This window comes from Microplitis mediator, chromosome 4 (assembly GCF_029852145.1).
Source record: "Microplitis mediator isolate UGA2020A chromosome 4, iyMicMedi2.1, whole genome shotgun sequence".
Classification (NCBI taxonomy): Eukaryota; Metazoa; Arthropoda; class Insecta; order Hymenoptera; family Braconidae; genus Microplitis; species Microplitis mediator.
In genome coordinates, this window is record NC_079972.1 from 15,215,408 (window position 1) to 15,243,397 (window position 27,990).

Below are 27,990 nucleotides of genomic sequence, written 5' to 3' on the forward strand. Positions count from 1 at the left end.
CAGCACTAGTTCAAATCCAAAAAATCTTCCGCGACAATAAGTCGCGCGTTTCTCAGTGCGCATGCGATCTACGTTGGAAACAGATCAAAGAAACTTGTCGTTTCTCTACAAAAATAGTTGACGTAAATTATAAATTTAATTGTCAACCCTAAAAAATTAATTTATCATAATTTAATTAATAAACTAGTTTGTGTGTCCATCAAATTGCCAGTGGAAATATTAAAATGAGCAACAATGGCCGCAGATCTATCATCAATCTAACCTAAAGTTCATTTGTCAATAAAAATAAATTGAATATATCAAGAATAAGACACGAGTAAGTAATAATTGATCAATTGATTGATTCTAAATCAATTATTTCATGTTCTTAAATATCCTCTAGTAAAAGTTTACTTTTTTAAATTAATTAATCACAAATTACATGATACTGTAGTTAGCAGACGTCTAACAAGTTTTAGATTTTTTTTTAGACGATAAACCAGAAGAAAAAAAATATTTGAAAAAATTGCACCGGTAGTTTTTAAAATTTTCTACATGTGCATATTTTTAGTTTTTTTTTTTCTTCAAATTTAATTGTTAAAAAAAAAATCAAAAAATTTTGAATTGTCTGTTAACTTCAGGATCATCAAATTACAACATTATCAATTTTGTTTCTTCTTTATGAGCCATAAAACTTTCTCTACTTTTATTTTTAAATAATTAAAACACATAAATTAATAACTTAATAACAAATATTAATTAACAATAATCTTTATTTCAGATTCGTAAAAAAAAACAATTCAGTTGATCTATAGATATTTTTAATAGTCACTCGTTGATTCGTCCATTGCCTACTAAATCAAAGGAATTTTTTTTACCTTAACTTCAGTAAGAGGATATCGGCGAATTGATTGAAGCAGCTGAAATTTCATTCTGATATCAGTGAGTATGCAGACATTTTTGCGTCACAGAAAATAATTTTTTTCTTGTATTTTTTTAATTTGATATATTTTCAGATAAAAAAAAAACGATTGTGAAGCTTCTTTACTTGGGGCAGTGATAAAAACTGAGTTCTTCTAAAGTTTTTGTCAAAAAAATGTATCATAGATCAAGAATACATGCAACTGCAATTTAAAAAGCGAAATTTTATTCCTGCGGAATTGATTTTGAATTTATTTTTTCAAGACTCAATAAATCTCTTTGTATGAAATCACAGTATCAAAAATCTTTTATTATTCCTTGATTATTATTTGTTATTAAGATTATTTCATCATTAAGTGAAGCAAAGGGCATCAACTGATAAATCACATGTTTTCGTATGCTTCTGGAAATAAAAATTTATTTCAAGATACGCGCGGCTCATTCTTGCGAAAAATTTGTTACATTTTAACAGAAATTTCGATTTAAGAAAATAATAGTAACGCAAATGACTCGAATTTACTTTTTAAAAGACAATTTATTACGAATGACGACTTTAATATAAAAAAAACCTAAATTCAATGCAAATGCAATTACTAGCAATTTGATGGACGCAGAAACTAGTTCATTAATTAAAATATAATAAATGAATTGTTTAGAGTTGACAATTAAATTTATAATTTGCGTTAACTATTTTTGTAGGGAAACGACAAGTTTCTTTGATGCTTTTCCAACGTAGATCGCATGCGCACTGAGAAACGCGAGACTTATTCTCGCGGGAGATTTTTAAGATTTGAACTCTTGCTGTTTGTTTTAAAATGTTCGATTACTTTAACGTTTAATTAATTATTATCAAAATTTATTAACTTAAGTCCAAATTATATAAATAATTGAAAGAAATAAATCTTCTTGAAACATTAAAAGATCTATAATAATTTTATTTAATAATTGGAAGACATTTTTTTATTGCCGACTCTTTTTAATCGATAATTAAACGAGTTTGCATGACTCAATTGCATGTGAATTAGAGTTAATTGATAAAATATGCATTAATTTATGCAAATTGAATAGATTTTAGCATAAAAAACATGAAAATTTTATTAAAATTAAGAAATTATTTATTAAAAAAATTATTGCATCAGATTTTAGGGCTGGGGAACGCGTCATAGCTGGTAGAGAGAGGGTGGGAGGGTAGTCGGGAGCTAAGGGCGCATGTGGAGGGGATCTCCCGCTATGACGCGTTCCCCATTCCCCCCAGCCCTAAAATCTGATGCAATAATTTTTTTAATGAAATAATTCCTTAATTTTAATAAAATTTTCATGTTTTTTATCCTAAAATCTATTTAATTTGCATAAATTAATGCATATTTTATTAATTAACTCTAATTCACATGCAAACGAGTCATGCAAACTCGTTTAATTGTCGATTAAAAAGAGTCGGCAATAAAAAAATGTCTTCCAATTATTAAATAAAATTATTATAGATCTTTTAATGTTTAAATGAGATCTATTTCATTCAATTATTTATATAATTTCGACTTCAGTTAACAAGTTTTGATAATAATTAATTAAACGTTAAAGTAATCAACATTTTAAAACTAACAGCACTAGTTTAAATCCAAAAAATCTACCGCGAGAATAAGTCGAGCGTTTCTCAGTGCGCATGCGATTATAATTTGATTAATGAACTAGTTTGTGTGTCAATCAAATTGCTAGTAATTGCATTTGCATTGAATTTATCTTTTGTTTATATTAAAGTCGTAAATCGTAATAGATTATCTTCTAAATATTAAAGTCGAGTTATTTGCGTTACTTTCATTTTCTTTAAATTAAATTTCTGTTCAAATGTAACAAATTTTCATTGGGAATGAGTCGCGCGTATCTCAAAATAAATTTTTGTTTTTAAAAGTAAATGAATTTTTTGTCACGTACATTGAAAACTTATAAATCATCGCCGTCACTTCTCAACTCTATTAACATCATTGCAATAAATTCATACAGATGGACACCACTTGCTTTACTTGATAATTAAATAATAAAAATAATTTAAATAATAATAATAAAGGAATAATAAATGATTCTTGACACTTTGATTTCATACATATAAATTTATTGTGTCTTGAAAAAACAAATTCAAAATCAATTTTTCAGGAATAAAATTCGGCTTTTTAAATTGCAGTTGCATGTGGTCTTGTTCTATGATACATTTTTCAGACTAAAATTTTAGAAGATCTCAGTTTTTATCACTGCCTCAAGTAGAAGAGCTTCACAATCGTTTTTTTTTATCTGAAAATATATCAAATTAAAAAAATACAAGAAAAAAATTATTTTCTGTGACGCAAAAATGTCTGCATACTCACTGATATCAGAATAAAATTTCCGCTGCTTCAATTAATTCGCCGATATCCTCTTACTGAAGTTGAGGTAAAAAAAATTCCTTTTATTTAGTAGGCAATGGACGAATCAACGAGTGACTATTAAAAATATCTATAGATCGACTGAATTGTTTTTTTTTTTACGAATCTGAAATAAAGATTATTGTTAATTAATATTTGTTATTAAGTTATTAATTTATGTGGTTTATGCATCAAAGAAACTTGTCGTTTCCCTACAAAAATAGTTAACGCAAATTATAAATTTAATTGTCAACTCTAAACAATTCATTTATTATATTTTAATTAATGAACTAGTTTCTGCGTCCATCAAATTGCTAGTAATTGCATTTGCATTGAATTTAGGTTTTTTTTATATTAAAGTCGTCATTCGTAATAAATTGTCTTTTAAAAAGTAAATTCGAGTCATTTGCGTTACTATTATTTTCTTAAATCGAAATTTCTGTTAAAATGTAACAAATTTTTCGCAAGAATGAGCCGCGCGTATCTTGAAATAAATTTTTATTTCCAGAAGCATACGAAAACATGTGATTTATCAGTTGATGCCCTTTGCTTCACTTAATGATGAAATAATCTTAATAACAAATAATAATCAAGGAATAATAAAAGATTTTTGATACTGTGATTTCATACAAAGAGATTTATTGAGTCTTGAAAAAATAAATTCAAAATCAATTCCGCAGGAATAAAATTTCGCTTTTTAAATTGCAGTTGCATGTATTCTTGATCTATGATACATTTTTTTGACAAAAACTTTAGAAGAACTCAGTTTTTATCACTGCCCCAAGTAAAGAAGCTTCACAATCGTTTTTTTTTTATCTGAAAATATATCAAATTAAAAAAATACAAGAAAAAAATTATTTTCTGTGACGCAAAAATGTCTGCATACTCACTGATATCAGAATGAAATTTCAGCTGCTTCAATCAATTCGCCGATATCCTCTTACTGAAGTTAAGGTAAAAAAAATTCCTTTGATTTAGTAGGCAATGGACGAATCAACGAGTGACTATTAAAAATATCTATAGATCAACTGAATTGTTTTTTTTTTACGAATCTGAAATAAAGATTATTGTTAATTAATATTTGTTATTAAGTTATTAATTTATGTGTTTTAATTATTTAAAAATAAAAGTAGAGAAAGTTTTATGGCTCATAAAGAAGAAACAAAATTGATAATGTTGTAATTTGATGATCCTGAAGTTAACAGACAATTCAAAATTTTTTGATTTTTTTTTTAACAATTAAATTTGAAGAAAAAAAAAAACTAAAAATATGCACATGTAGAAAATTTTAAAAACTACCGGTGCAATTTTTTCAAATATTTTTTTTCTTCTGGTTTATCGTCTAAAAAAAAATCTAAAACTTGTTAGACGTCTGCTAACTACAGTATCATGTAATTTGTGATTAATTAATTTAAAAAAGTAAACTTTTACTAGAGGATATTTAAGAACATGAAATAATTGATTTAGAATCAATCAATTGATCAATTATTACTTACTCGTGTCTTATTCTTGATATATTCAATTTATTTTTATTGACAAATGAACTTTAGGTTAGATTGATGATAGATCTGCGGCCATTGTTGCTCATTTTAATATTTCCACTGGCAATTTGATGGACACACAAACTAGTTTATTAATTAAATTATGATAAATTAATTTTTTAGGGTTGACAATTAAATTTATAATTTACGTCAACTATTTTTGTAGAGAAACGACAAGTTTCTTTGATCTGTTTCCAACGTAGATCGCATGCGCACTGAGAAACGCGCGACTTATTGTCGCGGAAGATTTTTTGGATTTGAACTAGTGCTGTTAGTTTAAAAATGTCGATTACTTTAACGTTTAATTAATTATCATCTAAACGTAATAACTTGAGTCGAAATTATATAAATAATTAAATGAAATAGATCTTATTTAAACATTAGAAGATCTATAATAATTTAATTTAATTATTAAAGCACATTTTTTTATCGACTAGACTTTTTACTCGACAATTAAACGAGTTTGCATGTTTCATTTGCATATGAATTTGCGTTAATTAGTTGCATATGCATTAATATATGTAAATTATGTAGATTTATAATGTAAATTAAATAGATTTTAGCATAAAAAACGTGAAAATTTAATTAATTTTAAGGAATTATTAAATTAAAAAAATGATTGCATCAGATTTTAGGGGTGAGGGGAGTGAGGAACGCGTCATAGCTGGTAGAGAGCGGGTGGGAGGGTAGTCAGGAGATAAGGGCGCGATTGGCCGGAGATCCCCTCTACATGCGCAGGGAGAGAAGGGTACCAATGAAATTATTTTCTGCGCGGGTCGACTAGTAAGTGGGGGTGAAGTGGGGGTGAAGTGAGCGTCCTAAGGGCTAGGGTGGAAAGGGTTAGTTGGCACCCGACATTCGATGTGTACGCATCGTTGTCGAAGTGTTCAACTATTTTTAAAAATATTGTTGACTTTTTTTTTTAATTTTTTTTTTTCCCTTAATGACGTCATTAGTCATTTTTATCCAAAATTTTTTTTTTCAACCGGCGTCTACGCAAGTTGGAAAAATCAATTTTTTTTTTTAAATTTTTTTGTCAACCCAATTAAATATACAAGTCAACAGTATTTTTATATATTAATTAGTGTTGATTGTTTAGATAGATTATCAATGGATTCCAACGATGAAAAGTTTTTTTTCTGATGTCTTGACTGGGAAGGAAGGATGGAAGCAAAGAACACTGACCAGCCTCAATGAACTGCTAGCTGTCATCCTACCAGCTGATCAACTGGCATCGTTCGGCAGGGAAATAAAGTTATTTCTCTGTTGAGGTTTGTTATTGTTTTTTGATTTCTCACTCTCTTTTCTATTTTCCATTATAATCTATATATTTAATTGCACTTTTTAATATTTATCAACGGTTCCGTATCTTTTTTTTTTTTTTTTCTTTAATTTAAATTCATTGCGGTTTTAAATAGTCGAGTCTTTTGAATTCAATTTAGTTTTTTTTAATTAAAGTCGAGTCATTTGCAATAAATTGAATTTAGATTTTTAATAGTCGAGTCTTTTGAATTCAATTTAGTTTTTTTTAATTAAAGTCGAGTCATTTGCAATAAATTAAATTCAGATTTTTTATAGTCGAGTCTTTTGAATTCAATTTAGTTTTTTTTAATTAAAGTCGAGTCATTTGCAATAAATTAAATACAGATTTTTAATAGTCGAGTCATTCAAATCAAATTGAGTTTTTTAAAATTAGCGTTGAGTCATTTGAAACCAATTCATTTTTTAAAATTAGAATTCGAGTCATTTTAATCAATATTTTTTTTTTTAATTGAAATTGAGTATTTGCATGAAAATTTTTTTGTTTTTAAATTCTTGTCGAGTCATTTGAATCACATTCAGTTTTTTAAAAGTAGAATTCGAGTCATTTAAATCAATATCTTTTTTTTAAATTGAAATTGAGCATTTGCATGAAAATTTTTTTTTTTTTTAAATTCTTGTCGAGTCATTTGAATCACATTCAGTTTTTTAAAAGTAGAATTCGATTCATTTAAATCAATATATTTTTTTTAAATTGAAATTGAACATTTGCATGAAAATTTTTTTTTTTTTTAAATTCTTGTCGAGTCATTTGAATCACATTCAGTTTTTTAAAATTAGAATTCGAGTCATTTTAATCAATATTTTTGTTTTAAATTGAAATTGAGCATTTGCATGGAAATAATTTTTTTTTTTAAATTCTTGTCGAGTCATTTGAATCACATTCAGTTTTTTAAAATTAGAATTCGAGTCATTTTAATCAATATATTTTTTTTAAATTGAAATTGAGCATTTGCATGGAAATAATTTTTTTATTTAAATTCTTGTCGAGTCATTTGAATCACATTCAGTTTTTTAAAATTAGAATTCGAGTCATTTTAATCAATATTTTTGTTTTAAATTGAAATTGAGCATTTGCATGGAAATAATTTTTTTATTTAAATTCTTGTCGAGTCATTTGAATCACATTCGGTTTTTTAAAAGTAGAATTCGAGTCATTTAAATCAATATCTTTTTTTTAAATTGAAATTGAGCATTTGCATGAAAATTTTTTTTTTTTTAAATTCTTGTCGAATCATTTGAATTACATTCAGTTTTTTAAAATTAGAATTCGAGTCATTTTAATCAATATTTTTTTTTTTTAATTGAAATTGAGCATTTTCAATAAATTCGGTTTTTTAAATTAGAATTCGAGTCATTTGAATTAAATTCATTTTTTTAAAATTAAGAGTCGAGTCATCACAATCAATATTTTTTTTTTTAAATTAAAATTGAGCATTTGCAATAAATTTAATTCAGATTTTTACTAGTCGAGTCATTCAAATCAAATTAAGTTTTTTTTTTTTTTAATTAAAGTCGAGCATTTTCAATAAATTCGGTTTTTTATATTAGAATTCGAGTCATTTGAATTGAATTCATTTTTTTTAAATTAAGAGTCGAGTCATTACAATCTATATTTTTTTTTTTTATAAAAATTGAGCATTTGTATTGGATTCAGTTATTTTTTTCTTTTTTTAAACTAAAGTCTAGTCGTTTGCATTACTTTTAGTTTCTTTGAATTAGATTCGAGCAGTTAAATTTATTTTAAAATCAGTAGAATCAGTAACATTCGAGTCATCATTTAATAATTAAATTAATATATTTATTATTGGGGTGTGAATTCATAAACACAAATACACATTAGCTTTTTAAAATTAGATTCACCCACATTTAATTAGAAGTCGAGTTTCACATTTTTTAACGCCGTTTATTTTTTTTTTTTAAATAAATTAAATTCCGTATTAAGTAAATTAAAATTCCGGTTTTTTTTTTGCAAGTCAAGTCATTTAAATTAGAGTCAGTTTTTCAAAAATAGAGTCATTTTAATTACAGTAAAACCATTCGCGTTCAATTAATGTAAATTCATTCATTTTTAAAAAATGCCATTTAAATTGAGTTAATTTTTCAAAAGTAGAGTTTTTGAGTTTTTTATACGTAGTCTTGGTTTTTTTTTTTTTTTTTTTTTTTAAATTCATTTTAATTAGAGTCATTTGAATCACAAGCAGTACTAACCGAGTAAACTTTTTTTTTCTTTTTCTTATAAATTAAATAACTCTCTTCTGGAGTTATAATTTTTTTTTTAAATTTTATACGGGGTATAGATTGATTTATTATCAATAGCCTTCTGCTGTTGATAATTTAAACACACCATTTTTTACCCACCTCACACACATAAATACGCACTTTGCGTATACCCAACTCACTCCCTTGTATTGCTAGCATAATTTTTAATTTTTAAATCGGGGTAATTAGATTAATTAGTGGACCAGTAATAGGTTTTTCGTTGAGAGTATTCTCTCGGTAGAATCACGCGTAAAATTCTAGAGTCAACCAACCCTTCCCCAACAATTGCCACTCTTACCCTTTTTTTTAATTAATTAGCGTTGGGTTTTTGTCCGCGAAATGGGATATTGGTCTAGTGATTTAGCTGGGGGTTTATGGGTATTAGGGATTATAAGGGATTATAAGGACACTTGGTTCTTATAATTTAGGTCAAATTAAATTCACGCGAATTAGAGTCTAAAAATATATATCGCTCTATAGATCTTAAAGGCGAAAAATATTGTTACGCTGTTATGGGTGGCCAACCATAACAGCGTATATAAAATATTTTTTTTATACATTAAAATTTAAAAAAAATTTATTTTTTTCATTTTTTAATGCATAAAAAGCTGAAAAAAGAAATTTTCCCTGATCAGTTTTAATTTTTAATGGATTATTCTGTCCCACCCTTTGAGTACCCGGGTGCGATTTGGGTGCCGGTCTCAATCCATAAAAAATTTTTCTGATCATAACTTTTCTTTTTTAAGTGTTTAAGTGTCTGTAGAGCGGTGTGTATTTTTCATTTATTATTATTATTTAAATAATTAGAGTCACTTTTGCTGCGTTAGTTAATAAATTAGTTACTATAGGAGGGGAATAATATAGGACTGGGGTTTTGATGTCACTAGACTGATCGGGGAAGTAGATTAATTAAATAATTTGGGTTTTTTTAAAATTAGAGTCACCCTATCCCTTTTTTATAAGAGTGGTGATTTACCCCCCCCCCCCCCCTTTTTTTTTTAAATTCAAATATTAGCGTCACGCTTTTATTAGATATTTAAGTTACTGGTCCAGGGGTTTTGAAATTAGAATCAATTTTGCATAGGGTTTTTTTTTTAGCTTAAATTCACATACACCCCCACTTACACCACCCACTGAGACTCTGTTCATCTTCAATGAAATCGAGTCTTACCTTACACGTCGCCGTAAGTTGAGGTTACTCACAACCTCGTTTACGGCGACTTTAACTTACACACCAATCTATACCCCTAATTTTTTTACCCTTAAATTCATTAAAAGTAGATTTAGATTAAAAAAGACACCTGGCACTCGATCAGGTGTCAATAGCTGTAGAGTCTTGAGTTTACTCGTTAGCATTGCTTGTATGTAGTATTAATTTGATTAGAGTCACATTAAAAATCTTTTTTTTTTTTTTTTTTTTTCTTTAATAATATATTAAATTTGAATGGCATTTCCGCGTAAAAGAAAACCCTGGCACTAGGTCAGGCGGTCGCGTTATTTCATTGTTAGTTTTTTTGATAATATATATCCTGATCTTCTGGGCTGGTACGCATAACCCTCCGGTTCGATCGATGTCGATCCTCATTGGTCGTATACTCTAAGAAAATCTATCATTATCACGTTGTTATCGGTATTATCATTATTATTGTTGTTGTCATGATTAATAACAATATCATTATCACTTTATAAGTGTAATAGTGATGGTGTAATTGGCCCTGGCAGGTCAAATTACACAATTGATATTAATATTGACTGCAATGGTTTTATTGATAATATCATAATGATGTGATTTTATAGTGACTTTTGTGTGCGATCAAAACGGGGATTCGATTTATCGATTGGCTGGTGGCCTAATGCTACACATACGGTTCGGTTTTGATGGTAATATATTACGTAGTTTTTATTATTGCTTAAAAAATCAAACAAACACACACACACACATACACAATTTTTTATCACACATGTATTTGCACCCCAATAATTTTTTTCATTTCAATTTTATAAAAGTAGAGATTTGAATTAAAATCAGCTTTTTTATGGCATAGTCATTTAAATTAGAGTAATTTTTACATTATTAGAGTCATTTTAAGTACCGTAAGTTTTCAATGGTTTTAATTTCAATTAATGTATTTAATGTAAATGCTCATTCATCCTTAATTTTTTTTATCGTTATCTGAGCCGAGTTATTTAATTTAGCATCAATTTAATAGTAGTAGAGTCAGTTTTATCGGTATAGAGTCATTTTTTAAACAGTAGAGTCACTTAATTTAGCGTCAATTTAATAAAAGTAGAGTCAGTTTTCAAAAAGTAGAGTCACTTGAATTAGAGCCAGTTTTTTTTTTTAATTTTTAATTTTTTATTACAATTAATTAATTTAATGCAAACGCTCATTTATCCTCAATTTTTTATCGTTATTTAATTCGAGTCATTTTTTAAATAGTAGTGTTACGTAATTTAGCATCAATTTAGTAGTAGTAGAGTCAGTTTTATCGGTATAGAGTAATTTTTATTAAAGTAGAGTCAGTTTTGTTTTCCCCGCTAATCGAGACTTGGCATTAGGTCAGGTTACCCTATCGTTTTTTAAATTTCAATTTTTAATTGAGGTCGATCTACTTTTGACGTATACTCTAAGAATATCTATTATTCTCATGTTGTTATCGGTATTATCATTATTATTGTTGCTGTCATAATTAATATCAATACCATTATCATTTTATAATGATAGTGTAATTGGCCCTGGCAGGTCAAATTACACAATTGATATTAATATTGAATGCAATGGTTTTATTGATGATATCATAATGATATGAGTTTGTAGTAATTTTTGTGTGCTGTCGAAAGGGGATTCGATTTCAATTAATGTATTTAATGTAAATGCTCATTCACCCTCAATGTTTTCATCGTTATCTGAGCCGAGTTATTTAATTTAGCATCAATTTAATAGTAGTAGAGTCAGTTTTATCGGTATAGAGTCATTTTTTAAACAGTAGAGTCACTTAATTTAGCGTCAATTTAATAAAAGTAGAGTCAGTTTTCAAAAAGTAGAGTCACTTGAATTAGAGCCAGTTTTTTTTTTAATTTTTAATTTTTTATTACAATTAATTAATTTAATGCAAACGCTCATTTATCCTCAATTTTTTATCGTTATTTAATTCGAGTCATTTTTTAAATAGTAGTGTTACGTAATTTAGCATCAATTTAGTAGTAGTAGAGTCAGTTTTATCGGTATAGAGTAATTTTTATTAAAGTAGAGTCAGTTTTGTTTTCCCCGCTAATCGAGACTTGGCATTAGGTCAGGTTACCCTATCGTTTTTTAAATTTCAATTTTTAATTGAGGTCGATCTACTTTTGACGTATACTCTAAGAATATCTATTATTCTCATGTTGTTATCGGTATTATCATTATTATTGTTGCTGTCATAATTAATATCAATACCATTATCATTTTATAATGATAGTGTAATTGGCCCTGGCAGGTCAAATTACACAATTGATATTAATATTGAATGCAATGGTTTTATTGATGATATCATAATGATATGAGTTTGTAGTAATTTTTGCGTGCTGTCGAAAGGGGATTCGATTTCAATTAATGAATTTATTGTAAATGCTCATTCACCCTCAATTTTTTTATCGTTATCAAAGTCGAGTCATTTTTAAAACAGTCGAGTCATTTAATTTAGCGTCAACTTGATAAAAGTAGAGTCAGTTTTCAAAAAGTAGAGTCACTTAAATTAGAGCCAGTTTTTTTTTTTAATTTTTAATTTTTTATTACAATTAATTAATTTAATGCAAACGCTCATTTATCCTCAATTTTTTATCGTTATTTAATTCGAGTCATTTTTTAAATAGTAGTCTTACGTAATTTAGCATCAATTTAGTAGTAGTAGAGTCAGTTTTATCGGTATAGAGTCATTTTTTAAACAGTAGAGTCACTTAATTTAGCGTCAATTTAATAAAAGTAGAGTCAGTTTTAAAAAAGTAGAGTCACTTGAATTTGAGTCATTTTTTTTTTTAACTTTTAATTTTTTATTACAATTAATTTATTTAATGCAAACGCTCATTTATCGTTAATTTCTTATCGTTATTTAATTCGAGTCATTTTTAAACAGTAGAGTCACTTAATTTAGCATCAATTTAATAGTAGTAGAGTCAGTTTTATCGGTATAGAGTAATTTTTATTAAAGTAGAGTCAGTTTTGTTTTTCCCACTAATCGAGACTTGACATTAGGTCAGGTTACTCTATCGTTTTTTAATTTAAATTTTTAATTGATGTCGATCCACTTTTGTCGCATACTCTAAGAATATCTATTATCATCATGTTGTTATCGGTATTATCATTATTATTGTTGCTGTCATAATTAATATCAATACCATTATCATTTTATAATGATAGTGTAATTGGCCCTGGCAGGTCACATTACACAATTGATATTAATTTTGACTGCAATGGTTTTATTGATGATATCATAATGATATGAGTTTGTAGTAATTTTTGCGTGCTGTCGAAAGGGGATTCGATTTCAATTAATGTATTTAATGTAAATGCTCATTCACCCTCAATGTTTTCATCGTTATCTGAGCCGAGTTATTTAATTTAGCATCAATTTAATAGTAGTAGAGTCAGTTTTATCGGTATAGAGTCATTTTTTAAACAGTAGAGTCACTTAATTTAGCGTCAATTTAATAAAAGTAGAGTCAGTTTTCAAAAAGTAGAGTCACTTGAATTAGAGCCAGTTTTTTTTTTTAATTTTTAATTTTTTATTACAATTAATTAATTTAATGCAAACGCTCATTTATCCTCAATTTTTTATCGTTATTTAATTCGAGTCATTTTTTAAATAGTAGTGTTACGTAATTTAGCATCAATTTAGTAGTAGTAGAGTCAGTTTTATCGGTATAGAGTAATTTTTATTAAAGTAGAGTCAGTTTTGTTTTCCCCGCTAATCGAGACTTGGCATTAGGTCAGGTTACCCTATCGTTTTTTAAATTTCAATTTTTAATTGAGGTCGATCTACTTTCGACGTATACTCTAAGAATATCTATTATTCTCATGTTGTTATCGGTATTATCATTATTATTGTTGCTGTCATAATTAATATCAATACCATTATCATTTTATAATGATAGTGTAATTGGCCCTGGCAGGTCAAATTACACAATTGATATTAATATTGAATGCAATGGTTTTATTGATGATATCATAATGATATGAGTTTGTAGTAATTTTTGTGTGCTGTCGAAAGGGGATTCGATTTCAATTAATGTATTTAATGTAAATGCTCATTCACCCTCAATGTTTTCATCGTTATCTGAGCCGAGTCATTTAATTTAGCATCAATTTAATAGTAGTAGAGTCAGTTTTATCGGTATAGAGTCATTTTTTAAACAGTAGAGTCACTTAATTTAGCGTCAATTTAATAAAAGTAGAGTCAGTTTTCAAAAAGTAGAGTCACTTGAATTAGAGCCAGTTTTTTTTTTTAATTTTTAATTTTTTATTACAATTAATTAATTTAATGCAAACGCTCATTTATCCTCAATTTTTTATCGTTATTTAATTCGAGTCATTTTTTAAATAGTAGTGTTACGTAATTTAGCATCAATTTAATAGTAGTAGAGTCAGTTTTATCGGTATAGAGTAGTTTTTATTAAAGTAGAGTCAGTTTTGTTTTTCCCACTAATCGAGACTTGACATTAGGTCAGGTTACTCTATCGTTTTTTAATTTAAATTTTTAATTGATGTCGATCCACTTTTGTCGCATACTCTAAGAATATCTATTATTCTCATGTTGTTATCGGTATTATCATTATTATTGTTGCTGTCATAATTAATATCAATACCATTATCATTTTATAATGATAGTGTAATTGGCCCTGGCAGGTCAAATTACACAATTGATATTAATATTGAATGCAATGGTTTTATTGATGACATCATAATGATATGAGTTTGTAGTAATTTTTGCGTGCTGTCGAAAGGGGATTCGATTCCAATTAATGAATTTATTGTAAATGCTCATTCACCCTCAATTTTTTTATCGTTATCAAAGTCGAGTCATTTTTAAAACAGTCGAGTCATTTAATTTAGCGTCAACTTGATAAAAGTAGAGTCAGTTTTCAAAAAGTAGAGTCACTTAAATTAGAGCCAGTTTTTTTTTTTAATTTTTTATTTTTTATTACAATTAATTAATTTAATGCAAACGCTCATTTATCCTCAATTTTTTATCGTTATTTAATTCGAGTCATTTTTTAAATAGTAGTCTTACGTAATTTAGCATCAATTTAGTAGTAGTAGAGTCAGTTTTATCGGTATAGAGTCATTTTTTAAACAGTAGAGTCACCTAATTTAGCGTCAATTTAATAAAAGTAGAGTCAGTTTTCAAAAAGTAGAGTCACTTGAATTAGAGCCAGTTTTTTTTTTTAATTTTTAATTTTTTATTACAATTAATTAATTTAATGCAAACGCTCATTTATCCTCAATTTTTTATCGTTATTTAATTCGAGTCATTTTTTAAATAGTAGTGTTACGTAATTTAGCATCAATTTAGTAGTAGTAGAGTCAGTTTTATCGGTATAGAGTAATTTTTATTAAAGTAGAGCCAGTTTTGTTTTTCCCGCTAATCGAGACTTGGCATCAGGTCAGGTTACCCTATCGTTTTTTAAATTTCAATTTTTAATTGAGGTCGATCTACTTTTGACGTATACTCTAAGAATATCTATTATTCTCATGTTGTTATCGGTATTATCATTATTATTGTTGCTGTCATAATTAATATCAATACCATTATCATTTTATAATGATAGTGTAATTGGCCCTGGCAGGTCAAATTACACAATTGATATTAATATTGAATGCAATGGTTTTATTGATGATATCATAATGATATGAGTTTGTAGTAATTTTTGTGTGCTGTCGAAAGGGGATTCGATTTCAATTAATGTATTTAATGTAAATGCTCATTCACCCTCAATGTTTTCATCGTTATCTGAGCCGAGTCATTTAATTTAGCATCAATTTAATAGTAGTAGAGTCAGTTTTATCGGTATAGAGTCATTTTTTAAACAGTAGAGTCACTTAATTTAGCGTCAATTTAATAAAAGTAGAGTCAGTTTTAAAAAAGTAGAGTCACTTGAATTTGAGTCATTTTTTTTTTTAACTTTTAATTTTTTATTACAATTAATTTATTTAATGCAAACGCTCATTTATCGTTAATTTCTTATCGTTATTTAATTCGAGTCATTTTTAAACAGTAGAGTCACTTAATTTAGCATCAATTTAATAGTAGTAGAGTCAGTTTTATCGGTATAGAGTAGTTTTTATTAAAGTAGAGTCAGTTTTGTTTTTCCCACTAATCGAGACTTGACATTAGGTCAGGTTACTCTATCGTTTTTTAATTTAAATTTTTAATTGATGTCGATCCACTTTTGTCGCATACTCTAAGAATATCTATTATCATCATGTTGTTATCGGTATTATCATTATTATTGTTGCTGTCATAATTAATATCAATACCATTATCATTTTATAATGATAGTGTAATTGGCCCTGGCAGGTCACATTACACAATTGATATTAATTTTGATTGCAATGGTTTTATTGATGATATCATAATGATATGAGTTTGTAGTAATTTTTGCGTGCTGTCGAAAGGGGATTCGATTTCAATTAATGAATTTATTGTAAATGCTCATTCACCCTCAATGTATTTATCGTTATCAAAGTCGAGTCACTTTTAAAACAGTCGAGTCATTTAATTTAGCGTCAATTTCATAAAAGTAGAGTCAGTTTTTAAAAAGTAGTCACTTCAATTGGAGCCATTTTTCTCTAATTTTTATTTATTTCAATCGATTAATTTATTGTAAATGTACTTTACCCCCCCCCCCCCCTTTTTTTTTTTTATTAAAATTCTAGAGATTTGAGTCACTTTTACAAAAGTAGAGTCACATCAATTAGAATCATTTTTTTAAAAGTCGAGTCATTTAATTCGATTCATTTTTTATATAATCAAAGTCATTTTTTTAGAATTAGAGTCATTTTTTTTTTTTTAAAGTAGAGTCACGCTTATTAGAGTCATTTTTGCAGAAGTAGAGTCATTGATTTTAGAGTCAGTTTTTTTTCTCCAATTAATGAATTAATTTATTGCAACTGGTCAGGTTACCCTATAGTTTTTTTAATTTCATATTTTAATCTATGCTAAGATACGAGAACCACCCCGACATGTTTGATGATAATCTTTTTTTTTTTAGGTTTAGAAATAATTCTTTTTTCTCGTTTTTTTTTTTTATAGATTTTTCGAGATTACGGAACCTCATCAAGAATTTTTTTTTTTATTTTATGATTTTTTTTTATTTTTTAGGTTTTGACGCATAATCTTTTTCTAATTTTTTTCAAGATTCCGGAGACTTACCTAATCCTCGGCCAATTTAAGTTACTCGGGCTTTCAATTAATTTTTTTTTTTTTTTCTAAATGTTTTTTTTCCAGGTTTAGGTACATAGTTTGGATTTACTTTTTGGTAGATTTTTTATGACGTGTCTAATCTAGAGTCCACTGGAATCTATACTGACACGACTGGCCTATGAGGACCAGAATAATTTTGAGGACACTGATGCTGCTGAGCATTGAAGACAAGGTGGTCCAGATCCAAGGACACACCGCCGCTCTAATTTTTTTTTTCTGGTATATATTTTACATCCTCCGTTTTTTTTTTTTTTCCAATCAAAATATATGCATGTCCGTAATTAATTTATTGGGTTATATATTTTAGTTTCAGATCCAGTCAACAAGAAGGATGCCCAACTTGAAGGATGCCCATGGATGCCAAGGACCAAGAAGAGGACCAGAACCAGGAAGAAGACATCATATTTATTATTTAATTTAAGCTTAATTGTAATTAATTTTAAATAATTATTTTATTAAGGTGTGTGTGATGGATGAACTGCGAGCGATTAATAATTTAAGAATTTAATTTAAATTTGTATTTTATAAGTATGATTTTGAGTGGTATGTTTTTATATTGAGTACGTGTGGCATGCATGTATTTATTGCATTTTCTGCATGATGCTTGCGTTTTTTTGTTTGGTGTTTTTTTGTTTGATGTTTTTTTTATTGCATGGTTTTGGGTAGTTTGTATTTAATTAATTTTTTTTCCCTTTCCTTATCCCTTTAGGTCTTAATTTTAAGTATGAATGAATTTTATTTTATTTAATTATAAGTACATGTATATTTTTATTTTTGTGTGATCAAACCCGAATGTTAATTATAAGCGTATGATGAATGTGTGTAATTTTGAGTATTGTGTGATCAAACTCGAATATTATTATTAAGGTTTAATTGTAATTATAATAATTTTGTATGTATATTTCTTCATGTATTTATTGTCATTTAGCTTTTTTTTGGTCACCAATCGAGTGACCACTGTGTTGGTCGGGTTTTATCACTGATAAAATCCTCTGATTTAAACCGATAGATTCCGGGTCTATCGGATTTTTATTGGAGTATTTTATCAGTGTCGAGGTTTCCCAAACGGGCTATTTTCTTTCTACCAAAAGAAAATAGCTTAGACCACTACAATTGTATTTTTAAATAAATACAATTGTAGGTGAATGCGCACAGTATAGGAAGTCGGTCCTCAGCCGCTTTTTTTTTTTTTTTTTTTTAAATAATAAATTTTTACTTTTATTATTTTTAATTGAGCATTTATAAATGAAAAAAAAAACCTTCCCTTTATTTTTAATTAAATATTTTAGTTTATAAGTAGAAATAAGTATATATAAGAAAGTGAGAAACAACTATAGTTAAAAAGAAGCAGAAGAATCCTCATAAATACAGGTAAATAATATACATAATAAACATTAATGCAGCTAAATAAACAAAAAAAAAATTATGAATCATGAAAATATATATACACTTATGTATATATATTATGAATAATTTTTTTCAATTATTTATATTTTTCATTTACTTCTTCTTCAAAATATTTAATTTCTGTATGAGATTCGTCTTACCGAATTTCAATATTATTGTAAAGAAGCAAATGAGAAAAATGAATGCTAATTTTTATACATATATATATATATATATATATATATATATATATATATATATATATATATATATATATATATATATATATATATATATCTACTTTAAAAAGAAAAAAAATCTCTACAGAATGTCTTCTGAAAGATTTTTTAATTTTTTAAATGTTTGCTCATGCGCACTAGAACATTGGTTCTTAGTGGCTTTTTTTTTTTTTTTTTTTTAATTAATTCTAATTTTCCTATAGTGAGCAATTTTGATCTAAATAAGAAAATAACTTTTTTTTTTATTTTAAATTTAATAGTTTATTTATCAATATATGTATGTTATTAAGTATAAAAGAATAAATATACATACTTATATTCACTTAATAGTAATAAATATAAAAAAAAGTATAAAAAGAGAACAAAATGTCATTAAAAAACTTCTCCTGAGTGTCTAACTCAGTAAATTTTTAAATGTTCGCGCATGCGCATTGATAAACCTATACATTCCCACTTATTGACGAGTGTATGTATGTAAAAAGTCTGTCCTCAGTCACCTTGTTTTTTAAAAATAAATTTTTATTTCAATTGTTGATAATTATTATTTTTTTTCTTTTTTTAAAAACCTTTTCTTTATCTTTAATTAAATATTTAATTTTACAAATGAAAATAAGTGATTTCTAATTACCGAAAATAAATTTATTTATGAAGAAAAATTTCTTACATAAATACAGGTAAGTAACAAAAAAATTATTCCTAGAAATGAATAAAACAAAATTTTAATATAAACATGCAAAGAATTTTTTTTTCGACACTTGCTTTGTAGTTTAAAATTTTTGCGCATGCGCATTCGCGGTTGGTTTGCTATTTCGAATTTCGGGCTATTCTTCATTTATTTTTTGTCAATTCGGCTAGGTGTCACTACCTCTCATAGCCAGTTTAGTTATAAGTAATTCGGGGTAAATGTAATTGGGAGCCTTGCTCACAAGCCAAAACAGGGGGTGTACAAGTAGCGACTTTTATTTTCCTAGTCTGGATGATGAAACATTTTAAAACTATTTCAAACTAGACAACTTATAGATCCTAGCAATCCTAGAACACCATAACCAGCTTAGATACAAACGTGTGAGCCGGTGTCCTTTTATTTTAAAATTTAAATAAAAACTTTTGTTGAAACTCGACATGATTGGAAGAACGAGATTATTTTCAAGAAACCTCGGAGTTCTTCGGGTAAGTTTTAGATAAATATTTTTTAATATCATTATTCAAAATAGTGAAATAATTAAATTTTATGGTTTTGTTATAGAATTCCATAGCACATCAGGATGTTGCATCACCCACATCATCGCTGGTCTCTGTTTGTCCTATACAAGTTAGAGAAAAGTCAACGACTCCTATGAACACAATTATTATGTTTGTTCCTCAGCAAGAGGTTAGTATTTTTATTTATTTATTTTTTAAATTAAAACACGTGTTGGTATGGAAAAATAAAATAACAATTGACTTTGTAGGCATGGGTTGTCGAGAGAATGGGTAAATTCCACAGGATTCTGGAACCTGGTCTTAATTTTTTGGCTCCGATTATTGATAACATCAAATACGTTCAAAGCTTAAAAGAAATAGCTATCGATGTCCCCAAACAAAGTGCTATTACGTCAGACAACGTGACTCTGGACATTGATGGTGTCTTATATTTGCGGATTAATGATCCCTACAAGACTTCTTACGGCGTAGAAGATCCTGAATTTGCGATTATACAATTAGCACAAACAACAATGAGATCTGAGTTGGGAAAAATACCTCTAGACAAAGTATTTAGAGAAAGAGAAGATCTAAATTACAATATTGTTGAAAGTATCAATAATGCCAGTGAAGTTTGGGGTATCACTTGTCTTCGTTACGAAATTCGTAAGTTTCATTTTTCATTTTTATTGTGATCCTGAAGTTAGCAGACAATTAACAATTTTCAAAGTTCTTTTTAACAATTTAATTTTAAAAAATAAAAAATATGCACAAAGAAATTTCATGAAAGTTTGAGCCCTTAATATTAATTTTAAGAGGTCTATCATCGCTATTTTTAATTTTAATTCATAATTTGATGTTTTACGTCAGAACTGCTAAAACATCGGAGTAAAAAAAAATAATTTTTGCTTATTCTTATGTAAAATTAAATTCCCTACAAAAAAGGTCTGATTGAAAATTTTCGTCAGACAAGCCGTTTCCGATTAATTAAACTTAATAAATTGATATATTTTTTCGATTTAACATTTTTACTTTTGAATTTTGTAACTGACGAATTAATAAATATCTAAAAAAGATCATGACAAATTTTTGAAGGAAATTTAATGCTCTACAAAAAAGGTCTCTTAACATTTTTTGCTAAATTCACTCCTCCAAAAGTTATTCAAGGTTGAATTTGAGTCAAAACGATTTCAATAACCTGAATAACTTTCGAAGGAGTAAATTTAGCAAAAAATGTTAAGAGACCTTTTTTGTAGAGCATTAAATTTCCTTCAAAAATCTGTCATGATCTTTTTTAGATATTTATTAATTCGTCAGTTACAAAATTCAAAAGTAAAAATGTTAAATCGAAAAAATATATCAATTTATTAAGCTTAATTAATCGGAAACGGCTTGTCTGACGAAAATTTTCAATCAGACCTTTTTTGTAGGGAATTCAATTTTACATAAGAATAAGTGGAATTGAATTTTTTTTACTCCAATGTTTTGGCAGTTCTGACATAAAATATCAAATTATTAATTAAAATTAAAAATAGCGATGATAGACTTCTTAAAATTAATATTAAGGGCTCAAACTTTCATGAAATTTTTTTTTTGTCATTCTGAATAATATTTTCGATATAGCTATGAAAAAAAAAAATAGTCAATTTTTTTGGCCCAGTCTAATGCACATGTAGAAAATTAAAAAAGCTGTAGGTGTAATTTTCTGAAATATTTTTTTTTTTTAATTTATCATTTTTAGAAAAATTCAAAAATTATTAGACGTCGGCAAATTATGATACTGAAAGCAGACATTAAAAAATTTTATTTATTTTAAATAAACAATTAAAATACTTATAGAAAAAACTTTTTAAAATTTTATATCAAAAACTTTTTGATCATGTTCCAAAAATTGTATTTTACTTTACAAGTAATTTGTTTATAAAAATTACAAAATTTCCTGATGTCTGCTGCTTTCAGTGTCATTTTTTATTTATTAAATATTACAAAATTAAATTTTTACTTGTAAGAATTTTTTTGCATTATGAATTAAAGGAAAATTTTTTTGGGGCGAAAAAAATTTTTTTCTGTGCATTTATTAATAAAAAAATTAAAATTATTTATTTACTGTTCAGGTGACATCAGATTGCCATCCAGAGTTCAAGAAGCGATGCAGATGCAAGTGGAAGCCGAGCGTCGAAAACGTGCATCGATTTTAGAATCCGAAGGAGTACGAACAGCAGATATAAATGTTGCTGAGGGTAAACGGCAGTCAAGAATATTAGCATCTGAAGCTGAAAAACAAGAGCAGATAAACAAAGCCAGTGGAGAAGCGAATGCTCTGCTAGCTGTTGCTGAAGCTCGTGCCAAAGGACTTGAAATAGTTTCCGCTGCACTGGGTCTCAAGGATGGTAAGAACGCGGCTTCCTTGACCATTGCTGAGCAGTACATCCGCGCGTTTAATCAATTGGCAAAAACAAACAATACATTGATTTTACCGAGCAATGTCGGCGATGTACCGAGCTTGGTTGCTCAAGCAATGACCATTTACAAGCAAATCGTCCCACAAAATACTGATATAACTGAAATTGATGTAAAAAATCCTGGTCCGTCAAAAAACTACGACGAGATCTTGGAGTATTTCAGTGACAAAGAAGAAGCTGAAAAACACAGAGCAAATGACGCTGAATCTCGATCACCGAAATCATTGTCATAGAGAGTAATAGTAATAAATAATAATTAAAACAATAATTGTAATGGTTAATTGATGAAAAAGATTTATTTTTAACTGAAAAGTATTTTAAGATAAGATTGAATTTTTTTTTTCATATTTATTATCGATTGTTATAATTATTTCTTTTTTTTTGTGTGCGACGAAGTTGCTGTAATTGGAGCTGCGTAATTTTCTTGAGATATTTTGTTAATGTAATAGAGTGCGACCATAGAGAAGAGGAAGCAAGTCGTTGTCGACACTCGATGTACTAGACCAGACGCGGTCATTGAAAATAATAATGATATAAATACTGTAACAATTCAAAATTTTCACAAATAAAAATTCATTTTCATTAAAATTATAATTGTCTGATAATTATTGTTGATGAAATACCTTCTGGGAATAATTTCAATTGGAAGTTTTTCCCAAATATTGAAGATTCCAAATTTCCTACGGCTGTTAAAATAAAAAGAAACAGCATTGAACCTAAATAACCACCTAAAATCGTGTGGAGTTGGGAGGAAGTCAGCCAGCTTTTGTACATTTGCATTCCGGAGAATAAAATTACGGTAACTATTGAGGACAGCATGAATGATACTCCACTTGTTACGGCTGTAATAAAAAAAATTTATTTATTTATTTATCAATGGCAGTAATAAAAAAAATAGTAATGCCGGTCATCCAGGTTATGACACGTAGCAGCAAATAAACGATAGTTGATGATTAAAATATAAATTTAATGGAGAAAATAATAATTATAAAATTAATGTCTTATGAAAAAACGTACCCATAGTCGATGCATGTAAATACAAGAGTAAGAACTTGTTTAAATATTTAATTTATTAATTACTTGATTTAATTCACTGGATTTACTGTCAACTTTGGAGTAAAACCAGACTGATGTTTATTTCGAAAGCGCGCGCCATCTACTGGTCACAATTAAATCTAGTTTTTTAAATTTATTTAAAGCAATTGGACGTAATTTTATTACTGATCCTGAAATTAACAGCCAATTGATGATTGTCGGATTTTTAAATTCTTGCTAAGAAAATTGAAAATTTTTAAAAAATTCGCGAACTTATTGGTTTCGGTCTGATTTTCGAAAATCGAATTTCTGTCAGATCTTAACGTTTTGAGGTTCTAGGAAGCTAGACTAATTTCAAGATTAATAATAATAATAATCTAATAATTATTAATAATGATAATAATAATCTCAACATAAAAAAGGGATGAGCTCTAAGGGCCAGATTTTCAAACCGAGTTTATTTTGATCCGGGTTTTAATTAACATGGCTAGTATATCTATATATTAATAATATATAGACCAATATAATAGATATACCAGCAATGATAATTAAAAAAGGATTAAAAATAAACCTGGTTTGAAAAACTGGCCCTAAATTATCAGCGAATTTTTTTATCCTAAAGTCGGTTAGAATTGAACTGAGTCAGTAAATTTTGAATTATTTAAAATTAGGTTGAAACTGAAATTCCAAATTTCTGTTCAATCAAAACTAATCGCAGTTTTTTAACCAACATATTAAACACTGATAAAAAGTATCATCAAAATATGTCGCAATTTCAATTGCTATTAAATTACTTTAATAATTTTTCATCATATTTGGTAATTAATTAATGCGCATGACACGAACTTATCTATCGGTTGTAATTTTTTATGAGTGGAGATTTTAAATGTCTGTTTTGCTTTACAACCATATTCAATGTTTGCCTGTTTACAGGAAAAATAGCGTATGTGCTAATTTTTATCATTTATTCTCTCGCAAAAAAAAGAGCGACTTTCTTTCGTCCAAACAGGGCAGGAATTTAAACTTTCGGTGCAAGTTTATTTCAACATGTAACGTAAGAAATTACGAGCCGTTATTTTGATGAGCAATGATTTGGCTCCAATGATTAAATACACTAGCGTAAAAAAAGTTTGTTAGAAAAATAATTATTCATTTATTCATCAACTTATTTATAAATTAACAATTTTAACCATTTTTCTCAGATACCATTAATATTTATAACATAATTTCTTAAAAATACTCAAACTATCAGCTGATGTTAAAATAATAATTTACTGGTCAAAGTTTTGATAACTCTTAACAATATTAAATTAAAGACTTGAAAATAAATTAGGTTTATATTTAACTCATAAATATTTTATTTATTTACACTCAAAAAAATTAAACATTCGTATACATCAAATAAAATTAACTTGATACTACTTAATTAGTATTAAAAAAAAGTTGCTCGGAAAATTAATCATAACAATTAAAGTAAAAATAATTAGTAATATTACGTATAAAATACCTAAAAATTGATAAGGTTTATGTTTAACTTATAACACTTTAAACATTTACAATGAAAAAATTAAATTTTCATATAAAACTGATACAATTGATTTAATTGTAAAATTTAACTTAACACTATTTCATTAGTACGGTTTCATTTTTTTCTGACTTTTCTTTTGGAATTAATGCGTTAATAAAATTCTCCCGATCACTGCAGGGTAAATACTCGATAATTTTCCATATACAGTCAAATGGTAGATAACAAAAAGTCTTAGTTATATAAAAAGATTTCTCTTTAAATTTATTCAGAATTTCAATGTGTTCCTTAGCTTCCTCTAATTGTAATCTGAGTAACTCAGAATGTACTGATCCCTTCTTGCGGAGAGAATGTATACCTGTACAAAAGCTGCGATTTTTTGCTAATTGTAAAAATTTTGTATTACTTGTGGTTAAAATATCATAGGTAGACATACTTTGACCATCAAAAGTTATAGAGTGGCTCTTTAATTCATCAAATAAGATTTTTACTATTGACATTCTTGATCCTAAACGCTCTCCATGTAGAAATCCTGTTTTAAGTAAATTATGCATAATCAGTAATGCTTCTTCAAAAGCAGGTACACCGACTACCTGCCTGAATCGTAGATCCCGTATAATCCATATATCTTCTGCCCAATGTCCGTTTACCTTGATATTTATGTCAGCTCCAGCCGTAAGAAGGAGCAACAAGATTCTTACTATCGGTCCACTCTTTAATGTACTGGCGTGGTATCTACATTTTAATTCATTCCTCTTTGCCAGATAATGAAGCGCGGTAAAGCCATCATTGTCGCGAAGGTTTAGTTCATCTTTACTCATTACTTTGACCAAGGATTCCACGATTTGTTCCTGAAGTTTATCAACTGCACACATCAATAATGTTTTGTTCGACCGGCTTCTTATTTTCCAATCAGCATGGTATTTTAATAAAATATCCACTAATTCAATATGATTGTTAAGAACCGCATAAGTTAATAAGGTCATTCGAGAGCCGAAATCATTGCACCACTCATCTTCTGGAGATTTGAAACTACTTTTATACTTTATCTGAATAGAGTTGCTAAGCTCCTCGTCGACATTTGCGCCAGATCTTAAAAGTAATGAAACAATTCTTTTTTTTTTGGATAAAACAGCCACAGTAATCGGCCGAGCACCATCTTTAGCTTCTGTATTAGGATTAGCATTGTAAACGAAAAGTAAACGTTCTACGAAACTTTTATCTTCAGACATACAAGCAAAATGCAGTATAGTGTAACCAGCAAATGGTCCATAAGGTAGCACAGAACCATTGATGTTTTCTCCTTGTTTTAATAAATTGTCAATAAGATCAACGTTATTGACTCTGATGGCTTCGTATAAAGGTGAAATGTCACTTATTCTTAATGAATACTCATCGCCATTGGCATAATTCCAATTTCGAAACAGTTCGCGATCCATTTTTAAAAACGATATTTCATCAAAAATTACTTACGTAGTTATTTTTCTACGTATTAAATACCACTTGTTTTTGTATTATTTTTCACTATCAAAGTATTTGAAATTATGAGACTATTAAAGTTATTGAGGTTATAAAATATACACACATCAGATATAATTGCTAAGTAATTGTATCATTACTTATAAAACACCACAAGTTTTTTTTCTTACTAGCTATCGTCCCATTAGGACCACGTGCCACTTTGTATAATTGTTTGTGAGGTTATATTATGCTGGACCACTTTCCGGACATTCGATTATCGGGCGCGACGTTGTACACTCATTGTCATTAATTCCTGGCCCCCGGTTTGGTAAAGTGGTCCCAGTAAGAGAATATACTTCGGAAATTGCCCCCACCACCGAACATTTATGAACTGCGCATGCGCACAGAAAAGTGGGAGAATATTTAACACATAAAACATCCAGAGTGGGAGTAAAAACCGACGACACCCGAGGTGCATTCTCTTGTTGGGATGACAATAGAGATTCTATAGTTTGGGGGACCAGGCATAAATGACAACGAGTGTAGGATACGACAGGCACCGGCGTCAAAATATTAATTTTGACTCAAAAATAGATTAAAACCCTGATTAAACAACTGAATTCGACCGAATTAAAAATTTTAATTCTGTTTTATTCTGTCGAATTCTGCAAAACAGAATTCAACTGAATTGAATATTTAAATTTGAATTAAAAAGAATAAAACCGATTTAAAAATTTCAAATTCGTTTTAATTCAGTTTAATTCGGATTCAGAAGCAGAAATTGGAGAATTATTTTTTAATTAATCAGAATTAAACCGAATAGAATTATTTAAATTCGTTTCAATTTGGACAAATTCTGTTTTTCCTGCTGAATTAGACAGAATTCATTTTTAATTTAGGTACCGAATTAACAGAATTTATCTGAATTAAATAGAATTAAAAATTTAATTCGATCGAATTCAGTTGTTTAATCAGGGAATGGACTTTCTTTGACAATTAATTGATTCCAAGAATCAAAACGAACGAAGTCCAAGTGGGAATTGAAAATCGATTATTTGACGGTTAAACAATGGTTTTGGACGAGATATAACCTTAATTACTTGTGCGATTCTTCACAAAAAAAAAAAACAATTAGTAAAACTCCTCATCCGTTATGATGCTAATTTAAACATATGGTCAGAGTCGAATCAAAATCTATTGTCTTACATGTTCTACAATTTTGATAAAGAATTTGTTCTACACGTATATCAAGATTATTATTCGAAAAGAATAGTACTCAAGGCGTTGGCATTAAAGCTTTAGATCATGAAGAATCAGAAGATGACATTAATACAGTTATGGCACATGACAATGATAAAGTTATGGCAGATATTTGTCCATGTTGTCTAAAACGTGGAGAGACTAGAAGATTACAACTTATTCGAAACGAAGGTGGAAATCTATTGATCTGTCAAAAAGAAACGGTAATTATTATTGTGATCATCATAATCATTGTTATGAATTATTTAAATAAATTTTACTATTTTTATTTCAGCGCGAATGGCCACTTTAGGTATACAACTTCTATACATTAGACGTTTCAAATAACAATACGAAATTATAATTTTCAACTATGGGGGCAATTTGTAAAGGTAATGATGCAAGTAGATGTAAGAGTTAGTTATATTATTTCATCCAAAGGTAATATCACTTTAGTTTAAATTTAAAAATTAGAATCGTAACAACTGATACTTGGCAAAAAAATTAAATATCAAGTTTTTTATACCACGAAACCAACATCATGAAACTTTTTAAATAATTTATCGCTGTAATTAATTACTTTTTT

General features: G+C 27.8%; 3 protein-coding genes and 2 long non-coding RNA genes across 6 annotated transcripts; 2 read left to right on the forward strand and 3 right to left on the reverse strand.

Annotated features, from left to right (window-relative positions):
• The first annotated feature begins 69 nt into the window (after window positions 1-69).
• On the forward strand, window positions 70-1,657 carry LOC130666760 (uncharacterized). Its single transcript, XR_008989744.1, has 3 exons — window positions 70-316; window positions 761-921; window positions 996-1,657. It is a non-coding gene; the product is annotated as an uncharacterized LOC130666760 (long non-coding RNA).
• Window positions 1,658-3,010: 1,353 nt separating this feature from the next.
• LOC130666658 (uncharacterized) lies at window positions 3,011-5,037 on the reverse strand. Of its 2 annotated transcripts, XR_008989717.1 has the most exons (5): window positions 4,790-5,037; window positions 4,184-4,345; window positions 3,924-4,109; window positions 3,258-3,420; window positions 3,011-3,183 (listed from the first exon to the last, which is right to left on the reverse strand). It is a non-coding gene; the product is annotated as an uncharacterized LOC130666658 (long non-coding RNA). The 2 variants fall into 2 exon arrangements; XR_008989716.1 differs by having other exon boundaries at window positions 3,258-4,109.
• A 14,392-nt stretch (window positions 5,038-19,429) lies between these two features.
• LOC130666724 (stomatin-like protein 2, mitochondrial) lies at window positions 19,430-22,377 on the forward strand. Its single transcript, XM_057467956.1, has 4 exons — window positions 19,430-19,670; window positions 19,747-19,872; window positions 19,952-20,348; window positions 21,797-22,377. Exons 1-4 carry the CDS (start codon window positions 19,623-19,625, stop codon window positions 22,375-22,377), a joined length of 1,152 nt encoding a protein of 383 aa, XP_057323939.1. The 5' UTR covers window positions 19,430-19,622.
• A 35-nt stretch (window positions 22,378-22,412) lies between these two features.
• On the reverse strand, window positions 22,413-23,320 carry LOC130666725 (protein KRTCAP2 homolog). Its single transcript, XM_057467957.1, has 3 exons — window positions 23,162-23,320; window positions 22,768-22,986; window positions 22,413-22,684 (listed from the first exon to the last, which is right to left on the reverse strand). The coding sequence occupies exons 1-3, from the start codon at window positions 23,163-23,165 to the stop codon at window positions 22,512-22,514; spliced, it is 396 nt and encodes a 131-aa protein (XP_057323940.1). The 5' UTR covers window positions 23,166-23,320; the 3' UTR covers window positions 22,413-22,511.
• Window positions 23,321-24,942: 1,622 nt separating this feature from the next.
• Window positions 24,943-26,917, reverse strand: LOC130666379 (ankyrin repeat domain-containing protein 29-like). Its single transcript, XM_057467320.1, has 2 exons — window positions 25,141-26,917; window positions 24,943-25,073 (listed from the first exon to the last, which is right to left on the reverse strand). The coding sequence occupies exons 1-2, from the start codon at window positions 26,141-26,143 to the stop codon at window positions 25,003-25,005; spliced, it is 1,074 nt and encodes a 357-aa protein (XP_057323303.1). The 5' UTR covers window positions 26,144-26,917; the 3' UTR covers window positions 24,943-25,002.
• Window positions 26,918-27,990: the final 1,073 nt, after the last annotated feature.